At 45.4% G+C, this 10,755-nt stretch overlaps 1 protein-coding gene across 1 annotated transcript; it reads left to right on the forward strand.

The window, feature by feature from the left end:
- Positions 1-1,183: 1,183 nt before the first annotated feature.
- LOC141244149 (odorant receptor 131-2-like) lies at positions 1,184-2,134 on the forward strand. Its single transcript, XM_073668991.1, has one exon. The coding sequence runs from the start codon at positions 1,184-1,186 to the stop codon at positions 2,132-2,134; it is 951 nt and encodes a 316-aa protein (XP_073525092.1).
- The last annotated feature ends 8,621 nt before the right edge of the window (positions 2,135-10,755 follow it).

The following is a 10,755-nucleotide window of genomic DNA, read 5'->3' on the forward strand; positions in this document are numbered from 1 at the left end:
GGGATTCAGTGATGTATTTCAGTACTGTTGGGGTTTCTAGTTATGTATTTCTGTACTATTAGGGGTTCTGGTGATGTATTCCTGTACTGATGTGGGTTCTGGTGATTTATTTCTGTACTGATAGTGGTTCATGTGATGTATTTCTGTACTTTTGGGGTTTCTAGTTATGTATTTATTAACTGTTGGGTGATATTGTGATGTACTTCTGTACTGTTGGTGGTTCTGGTGATGTATTCCTGAAATTATGCTGGTTTCGGTAACAGATTTCTGTGCTGTTATTGGTTCTGATCCTGTACACAAGTAAAAATGCATAACTTGTAAGATTATATGATACATGGCTATGTTAATAAACTATTGTGTTGTCTGAGAAGTTAACTGTTACTATATTTGTTTTTATGTTAGGAACATCAAAGGGGTTGTCCAGGTTTGTGATGAAATTTTGCTTATATTTGGTCACTACCTCGCTCAAGTCACTTGTGTTAAGTGAGGTTCAGCACGTCTAGTCAGACTGTAGCCGTAAAAATGCAAATTGCATACTTGCGGTCACATGATCACCTGCTCCCTCCGCCAGCATCGGAGAATGCAGACAGTGTGCAGTTCACGAGATGTGAGGAATCGGAAGTTTGTAGTAACATAGAGTGACTGCAAACTTTTATCACAAACCTGGACATTCCCTTTAATTATAACACTAGGCACAGTAGCATGCCCAATCCTAACTGTGTGTAATATACTCACTGTCAGGATTCTGTTCTGCTTGCTAGTTCCAGCAATCATCACCTGACCAGTCATATGCAATTTTCATTATTACGATCATGTGCCGACTAGCTTCTATTCCTGCTTCTCTTTTCTCTAAGCACGGACTGCAGTATTTCAATGAACATTGAGAGAATTAGGAAGAGCAGCTTGTCGGCATGTGACTGGGAGTATACGAATCGCATATGAGAGGTCACATGAGGACTACTTGAGGGAGGGTAATGGGGTCTCCAAACTCAACTCCAAGAGCAGGAAAACCTAGATCCAACTCTGAGCATTGTATTGTGGCCATGTTGTTGGTTGTAATGTTCTATGTAGATAGTATAATAGTGTTGTATTAAGAATATTTTTTTTATCTTTTATTGTCCCTGTTCTTTATTATTGTAGCGTTCTTTTTACTGGTAAGAAGAGCAATCATTTTACAGCCATAATGAGCTTCGCCACATACAGTAACATGACCCATGGGCCAAGTTCCGATGTTAAGCTGATGGACTCGGTACAGGTTTTTCTTCAAGTTACGGTCTCCGTTTGTTTCTGCCTCTTCCTCTTCTTCATCTCTCTCATCCTGCACGTCTACCGTACCGCTCCTCACATCCGAGAGCATGCCCGCTACATCCTTTTTGCCCATATGCTGATAAATGACACCTTGTACCTGGCAGATGGGCTTTTCCTTCTGCTGGCCACTTTAAATCTTTTATACCTTCCTGTTCCTGTTTGTTTTGTTATTGTCTCGTTGGCCTCAGTCACTTTTAGGATAACCCCCTACAACCTGGCGGCCATGGCTCTGGAGCGCTACACCGCTATATGTTTCCCGCTGAGACACGTGACTCTTTGCACTTCAAGAAGATCTAATTACGCCATTGCTACCATGTGGTTTGTGTGTTTGATGCCCAATATAATTGACTTCATCATGCTGTACACTTCGGTAGACAAGAAATTCTTCTCCCTAAGCATCATATGCAAACGGGAACACATAATAGTGAGCGTCGCCCAAAGCCTCCTGAATTCCAGTGTTCTCATCATCAACCTAATTTCGGCGGGACTCATAATCACCGCAACTTACATCCGAGTTATGTGCATTGCAAAGAATATGAGCTCCCGTCATGGCTCTGCCCAGAAGGCTGGAAACACCGTGCTGCTCCACGCCGTGCAGTTTCTCTTGTGCTTGTTTTCTTTAACATCCTCCTTGTTTGAGGCGAAGTTTAGAAATGTTTTCTTAGCGCTTCCGACTACCAACTTTCTCATCTTCATGTGCCTCCCGCGGTTCCTCAGCCCCCTCATTTATGGTTTGAGGGACCAAATGCTTAGTAAATGCATCAAGAAACTCCTATGTGTAAAACTTTCAAGGAGGTTTGTCATCAGAAAGTGCCCTATTGTTTAAATCAGGTTTTTGTGTTCAATGTATTTTTTTTTTTCCATATTAAAATTTTTATTCCAAACAAAATTAAAAATCTTGCAATTTTTACACTGACCACTGAGGGTGCATTTAGAGTCTATTTTCCTGAACTTTTAAGAAGAGTTTTTAGCAGGACAGGATTACATTGACAGGTAACACCTCTATATACAGTAGATAACACAGAATAGATCAATCACAATAGGTGATGTCACAGCTCACCTCCTCCTCCTGTACAATGACATGTAACATGTTAAATGTCAATGATGTTTACTGTAAATATCTTATTAAAAAAGTCTTCTCCAATAAATATATGATTTTCCGTGATGATACGTTGAGTGTGGAATTCGCACAACTATCAAACAAAAGCTATAATAAAGATAATACTTATAATGACACGAGAAATGGGCCGCCCAAAGGTGGACAGTCTAAACTGGAGAACAAAGGCCACCAAGACTCATCAAGCTCAGGTGTGCTGGATAATGCAAAAACTAAATAGTCTGACTAATGTTATGTTTCACCTATCACCTATCACCTCCTGGAAAACTTTATGAAGTGAAAGGACAGTAAAATATAAAACCTTTCTGAAATACTGTACATATATAATTAGGTAGACTAAAAATCCCTGCAATTTAGTGATAATAGCTCGGGCTCTCTAAGAGAGAGCGGCTGAAGTCGAGGCTCTCTGCTGTCTCACTTTTTACAACAGTATGAAACTTCCTGCTTTGGTGCTTGGAAGAACTGGGAGCGTGCAGCATGGAAACACAGGAGAGATGTGTGTGGTTATCTTACTTCATGCTGGATTTAGTTATGTAAGAAGAGATGTAAGATGGATTCCTGTGTATTATGGAACAGCAGGATGAAAGAAACAGCAACTAAGGAAAATCCAGTCACAGCTTTTCCTATGGGCATATGGCTGTCTGAGTTCAGATGTAGGGAGGGAATCAGATTAATCTTTTACACATAGCTGATCTTTCTTTTGCAGTTGTATCCTCCTCCTTTATCTAAACTGCATAATACACAGGAACATCTCATTACATAGCTGATAAACAGCAATATTCATTATGCAGTAAAGTTCAGGCTCTTGGCGAGAGGTAAAACCTAAAATAAAAACAAGATGAGAAAATACATTGCAGTAAATAAATAAATGGCAATAGTGCATGAAAATAATATAGGGTACTTAGTTAACGAAAGTTTGATTAAAAAAAAACATCCCACAATGTCACGGTGACCCTATTCGGAATGGTTTTGACCTCTAGAATTAAAACGTATTCACATTTACATCATTAGAAATATGGTAAGGTTTTAATACTAGAGGTTAGGATCATCCTGAATTGGGTCACCATGACATGCTGGAACGGCTATTACATTTTTTTTTAATCAAAATTATGTTAACCAAGCATCCTATATTATTTTCATGCACTATTGCTATTTATTTATTTACTGCAGGGTATTTGCTCACCGTGTTTTTTGTTAAATATACTAATTTTGTATATTTATTTATACAGGACTTGTTACCAGATACGATACTCCAAAGAACATATCACAATAATCTTATAAAAAAAATGTAGTGGCTAGGGATGAGCAAACGTGCTCGCCACTGCTCAGTACTCGCCCGAGCATCACGATGCTCGACAAGCTTGGCGAGTATTTCCGTGTTGGTCGGGCGGGAACTCGGGTCCCCGCCCTGCATGTTTAGAGTTTAGACCTGGCTCCGCTATGCTTGTCACAGTCTACCCTGGAATCAGACAGTGTAGGGAGAGGTGCTGCTGAGTCAGGGAGAGATTTGCTTGTTTATAGTTAATATAGGTATTCCACAACATATATATATATATATATATATATATATATATATATATCCATCTGAACTAACAGTCTTTCTGAGGACTAATCCAGCTTCATATATTCAGTGGTGATAGCAGGAGTTAGGCAGGCAGTGTATGTGGCAGACTGCAGTGCATATAGTGCAAGAGGGTCCATAGAACGTTCCTGCTGCTGCTGTTCTTACAGATATTTGTAGACATAGCTCCAGATATCAGGGGCCAGGGCAATTTTTTTTCTTATCTTAATCCTGGCTATTTGCTTAAAAACCAAGGCAGGCAGGGTATGTGACAGACTGCAGTGCATGATACAGCACAAGAGGGTCCATTGCATGTTCAACTTCTGAGTGATCCTGCTGTGACAAATATTTGTAGACATAGCCCCAGGTAACAGGGGCCAGGGCAATTTTTTTTTTATCTTAATCCTGGTTATTTGCTTAAAAAGCAATCCAGAGTTCACCATTTTTATGCTCCATTTGCTTGTTAGCACTGCAGAATAAATCCAGATCTTTTCCATATTACAGCAATAAAAATCCAGAAATTTGAACTGAACGTGAAAAATATTGGCCTCCTTTTCCATTTTGTTGCAGTGTGTCGGTCAAGCTATTCACACTAGATCTCTGTGAAGAATAGTATTAATAAACTACAGGCCTGCCATTTAAAACCATGGTTCTCTGTCAGACGTATCACATATAACAGTGTTCCAAAATCAGCCATTTCTGCCTTCCATTTCCATTTCATTGCAGTGTGTCGGTCAAGCTATTCACAATATGTCTCTGTGAAGAATAGTATTAATAAGCTACAGGCCTGCTATTTAAAACCGTGGTTCTCTGTCAGACGTATCACATATAACAGCATTCCAAAATTAGCCATTTCTGGCTTCCATTTTGTTGCAGTGTGTCAGTCAAGCTTTTCACACTAGATCTCTGTGAAGAATCGTATTAGTAAAGTACAGGTCAGCTATTTAAAACCGTGGTTCTCTGTTAGACGTATCACATATAACAGAGTTCAAAAATCTACCATTTCTGCCTTCCATTTCCATTTCGTTGCAGTGTGTCGGTCAAGCTTTTCACACTAGGTCTCTGTGAAGAATAATGTTAGTAAACTACAGGCCTGCTATTTAAAACCGTGGTTCTCTGTCAGACATATAACATATAACAGAGTTCCAAAATCAGCCATTTCTGCTTTCCATTTCGTTGCAGTGTATCGGTCAAGCTATTCACACTAGGTCTCTGTGAAGAATAATATTAGTAAACTACAGGTCCGCTATTTAAAATCGTGGTTCTCTGTCAGACATATCACATATAACAGCGTTCCAAAATCAGCCATTTCTGCCTTCCATTTCCATTTCGTTACAGTCTGTCGGTCAAGCTATTCACACTAGGTCTCTGTGAAGAATAGTATTAGTAAACTAAAGGCCGACTATTTAAAACTGTGGTTCTCTGTCAGACGTATCACATATAACTGCATTCCAAAATCAGCCATTTCTAGTGAACGTGGAAAATATTGTCCTCCATTTAAAATGGGCAAGGTGCTTGGCAAGGGACGGGGAAGTGAAGGTGATGGTGATGGTGCATGCCGAGGCCGAGAACATGGCAGTGGGCAAGCTGAAATTGTGCCACAACAAACACCCACATCTTGTCGCTCGACAATCCTGTCCCAATTACTAGGGGACCGCAGAACACCACTATTGAACCCAGAGCAGTGTCAAAAGTTTGTCGGATGGATAGCAGATAAGGCTTCCAGTCACTTTGCCACGACCAGCTCCACCCTGTCTTCGACACGGTCAAGTCTCAGTAGCCGTGCATCTGGACAGCATATTCCTCAGCCTGATCCTCCTTCCTCACACCATGCCCAGTGCCCAGAGACAATTGATCCCACACTTGAACACTCAGAAGAGCTGTTCACTTTTCCATTTGTAGATTTGGGCCTCTTGCCTGGCAAGCTTCAAGCGAGTCAAGAGGAGAATGGTGCGTGTAGCGATGCCCAAATATTTGAGCAGCCATGGTCACACGAAGGCAACGGTGGGAAAGTGAAATTACTGTTGCAAGAGGTGGATGATGATGATGAGATGCAATTGATTGAAAGTCAGGAGGAGGACCTGGGTGCGAAAGTGGAAGACGATGTGGTGGATGATATAGTAACTGACCCAACCTGGCAGGGGGACATGCAGAGCAAGGAAAGCAGCACACAGGGGGTGGGAGGCGTAGCACCACAACAGGCAGGAAGAAACAGTGTGGTGGCCGCAGACACAAGGCAGGAAAGCGTTCCCTGCAACGCCAACACGAAAGAAGTTGCCAGTACAACTGTTAGGTGTTCCTGAGTCTGGTTGTTTTTTAAAGACTCTGCAGATAACCCCAAAAAGGCCATTTGCACCACCTGCCAGGCCAGCATCAGCAGGGGTGGCAAAACGACTAGCCTGACCACCACCAGCATGATCAGGCATATGGCAGCAAAGCACCCGACTAAGTTGACCGAACCCCAGGGTCCAGAAACAGTGTCTGCGGGTGACACCACTGCTCCTTCCGCTTTTGTACGTGCATGCCAATCCCCTGTTCACAACGCATGCAAAGATGCCTTCCGCCCTGCACCTGTCGTTGCACACTCTCAACTAGCACTATCAGCAAGCACCTCCATGTCCTTGTCCCAGTGAAGCGTTCAGTTGTCCCTGCCCCAGTCCTTGGAACGCAAGCCCAAATATGCAGCCAACGCCCCACAGGCCACACTACTAAATTCCCACATTTTGCTAATGCTTGTGTAGCGCCCCGAGGGTTCGGTTGCTACAGGGGTATTGCACCTCAACCAGAGGTGTGATATTCCACTCCCAGGTAAGGATGGAGTGTGGACCAGGGCTCAGTTAGCTGCATACACACACTCACCCCCTTTCCAGGGGACAGCTCGACGGTGCTCCCATTTATGCAGGCATGACTGATTAGGCTCGATGGTGCTCCCATTTATGCAGGCACAACTGACCATGTCCCTGGCTGGAGTGGGGAGGGGGGAGAGAACCCAGTGATGTAGGAGCAGAAGGGGATGGTTTCTGGAGCATAGGAAGGAGCTCATTGGGTGCAGGTCACCTGAGCTCAGACACAGAGGCAGATAAAAGGTGGGAGCCATCTTTAGTCAGTGTTCAGAAGTTCAGAGAGAGAAGGAGTTCAGCCAGAGAGAGCTGACAGGGAGCTGTGGCTCAGCCTGAGCTCAGCTCCACGAGGCAGGCCTGGGGAGAAGGCCGGAGCCAGAGAGGAGAAGAGGAGAAAGAGAAGGAAGGAAAGAGGAGAGACAGAGGAGTAGAAAGGCTCCAGAAATAAGAAGGCAGAAGGGACCCTAAGAGAGCAGAACGGACAGCAACCGTTGCAAACCCGGGTGAAGGGTCAGCCCGTGGAAGGGTACCGGATTCCCAAGTTGGTGGAGGTAAATTATCCCTCAGCCAAAAACTGGAGGTCGTGATCATCTATTGGTGCGAACCCCTGCTACACCCGCTAGGAAGGCACCACATAGGGTCAGGGAAACTGGAGCCAAGTTTCACCAAGAGAAGGACCGAGGCAGCTGGACAGAAGCGTGGTCACTGTTGGGGCACGAGAGGCCAGAGAAAGGATAGAAGGGAGTCCTGTTCCATACTCCTGAACTGCCTGGGGGTTGACCGAGCCCCTCACCTGGTGGACGCAACACGGCTTGGGCAGTCATTGCTGACAGAAGAGACTTGGATTTCAACTGTGAGTAAAAGGCCTGAAATGCACCATTGGATTCTGTGTGATTTATGCTGCGCCTGCACCATCACCCCCAGCATCCACCTACACTGCCCTGAGGTTACACTCTTCCCGTGGGGAGTTATCCTATCCCTGTGATGCACACTAACACCAGCCTCAGCGGTCTGCCTTGCAGCGGCGGTCATCCCTGACCGCAATCCACGGGTGGCGTAGTCGGACATTCATAACTCTACAAATAGACTGCCACAGCATTTGGTCTGACCACCCTGATCCACGGGATCGGGTTGCCACTACTACCCCCATCATCGCATAGAAGCCCGGTTCCGGGTGCCCCACGGCCCAGGGGGCGAGTCACTTGCACTCGAAATGTTGCCTTTTAGGCTCGTGGAGACGGAAGCTTTCCACAACCTGATGGCGGCAGCTATCCCTCGGTACTCGGTCCCCAGCGACCACTATTTCTCCTGGTGTGCTGTCCCCGCATTACACAAGCGCGTGTCCCACAACATTAGCTGTGCCCTCAACAACACTGTTACTAGGAAAGTCCACCTAACCACGGACACGTGGACAAGTGCCTGTGGGCAGGGATGGTACACTGGGTTAATATAGTGGAAGCCGGGACCCAGTCGGATCTTGGGACGGAACATGTCCTACCAACGCCAAGGATTGCGGGCCCTGGGTCAATCAAGGTTGCCCCCACATTGTACAGCTCCTGCACCTCCTCCTCCTCTTCAGCCTCCATCTTCAAAATGACCACATCAGTCACAAGCTAGCAGCACTTCAGCACTGTCTCGGCCAAGAGGCAACAAGCTGTGCTGAAGCTAATATGCTTAGATGACAAACCACATAACCATGAAGAGTTGTGGACAGCACTGAAAGAGTAGGCAGATCTGTGGCTGACACTGTTGACCCTACAGCCAGGCAAGGTCATGTGTGACAATGGCCGGAACCTGGTGGCGGCTCTGAAGCGAGGTGAGCTCACACGCGTACCATGCCTGGCCCATGTTCTTAACCTTGTGGTTCAGAGGTTTCGAAAAAACCTACCTGGATCTGCCGGATCTGCTTGTCAAAGTACGCCGCGTGTGTGCCCATTTTAGAAAGTCAGCTACAGCTTCTGCCGCCCTTGTCGTGCTTTAGCAGCGTTTGCCGCTTCCAGCTCACTGACTGGTGTGCTATGTCCCCATGCATCAGAACTCTACATTGCAGATGTTGGGAAGGATTTGTGAGCAGAAGAAGGCAGTTGTTGACTACCAGCATCAACAAGGCCGTCGGTATTCTGGTCTGACTCCACACATAAGACCTCAGAAGAGGACATGGATATCAGACATCTGTACCCCCCTCCAAAACTTTGGATGGTGAGCGGTGATGGTGCCATAATTAGCATTACCATCCCACTTCTCTGTCTTCTAAATCGCTCTCTGCTCTCTGCTCACAATTAAAGAGGATGCATTGCAGGTGGAGCACGATGAGATGGAGCAAGGAACATACAGGGTGACTCCACACAGCCCAGCCTCATCTCATCCCAACGTGGATTGGGTGACAATGAGGAAGAGGAGGAGGCGGAAGAACAGGAGCTAGTTTCCTGCACTGTAGAGGATACTACCTGCACAACTGTCATACTGCCTGTTCAGCATGGATGGGCTGAGGACAGGGAGGAGGAGGAGGATGAGGAAGAGAGCATGGTCAGTCATCCTCTTGGTGAGGACACAGAAGTCTTGCCTGTTAGCAGTCTGGCACACATGGTTGAGTTTATGTTACGCTGCCTTTCCCATGACCCTCGCGTTGTCCAAATTTTGGGTGACAGTCATTACTGGTTAGTGACATTTCTAGACCCATGCTACAAGGAGAACTTTCTGTCTCTTATTCCCGTGCAGGACAGACCTAATAAAATGGGGCAGTACGAGTAGGCCTTTGTTGCGGAATTATTTAAAAAATTCCCATCTGAAAACGCTGGCGGCAGAGGTCACAGTTCGTTGGACAACCAAGGAGTACAGGCAAGAGAGACACAAATGCAATCCAGCAGAGGCAGGGGAACACTGTCAAAGTTCTGGGACAGTTTTCTCAGACCCTCCCATCGCACAGGCCCTGAGGCGCGGGGTATTCTCACAAGGAGGGAAAGGTTTTGGAAGAGTAACTTGCCGACCGTACCAACGTCCTCCGTGATTCCTCTGTGCCTTTTAATTATTGGGTATCCAAACTGGATACATGGAATGAACTGGCTCTCTACGCCTTGGTGGTCATGGCCAGCCCTGCCCCTAGCGTTTTATCAGAGCGAGTTTTTAGTGCCGCCGGTGGAATTGTAACTGATAAGTGCATCCGCCTGTCAACTGAAAATGCTGACAGGTTAACTCTTATAAAAATGAACAAGGGCTGGATTGGGCCAGACTTCTCAACACCACCAAATGATAGCAGTGTAACATAAACTCAAATTCAGTGTCTTTTTTTGGGAGGTCTAACTCTATTCCCATGCACCTCTGTCTTCACACGCAGACATGAATATATGCTTCCTGATTTTGTCTATTTGCTCTTGTCCTCCTCCTTCTTCTCATCCTCATCCTCCACCACCATATCTACCATATCATCATATCTACATCTCTTGCAAGGGACATTGGAGTTCCTCCAAATTTTTGGCAGCCATTGCATTCACTGCATAGGCAACCAGTATGGGAGACCCACTTCCTAATAATGGGAACATTGTTTTTAGGAGGGTCTCTGACCTCTACGTCTCTTCCTAGGGGCATTGGAGTTCCTCCAAATTTTTGGCAGCCGTTGTTTCACTGAATAGGCAAACACTATGGGAGACCCACTTCCTAATAATGGGAACATTGTTTTTAAGGAGCTCTCTGATTTCTATGTCTCTTGCAAGGGGCATTGGAGTTCTTCCAAATTTTTGGCAGCCGTTGCTTCACTGCATAGGCAAACAGTATGGGAGACCCACTTCCTAATAATGGGAACATTATTTTCAGGAGGCTCTCTGACCTCTACGTCTCTTGCAAGGGACATTGGAGTTCCTCCAAATTTTTGGTAGCCGTTGCATTCACTGCATAGGCAATCAGTATGGAAGACCCACTTCCTAATAATAGGA

Source organism: Phyllobates terribilis, unplaced genomic scaffold, assembly GCF_046119375.1.
Source record: "Phyllobates terribilis strain yellow unplaced genomic scaffold, ASM4611937v1 Scaffold_2__4_contigs__length_985480577, whole genome shotgun sequence".
Lineage (NCBI taxonomy): Eukaryota > Metazoa > Chordata > Amphibia > Anura > Dendrobatidae > Phyllobates > Phyllobates terribilis.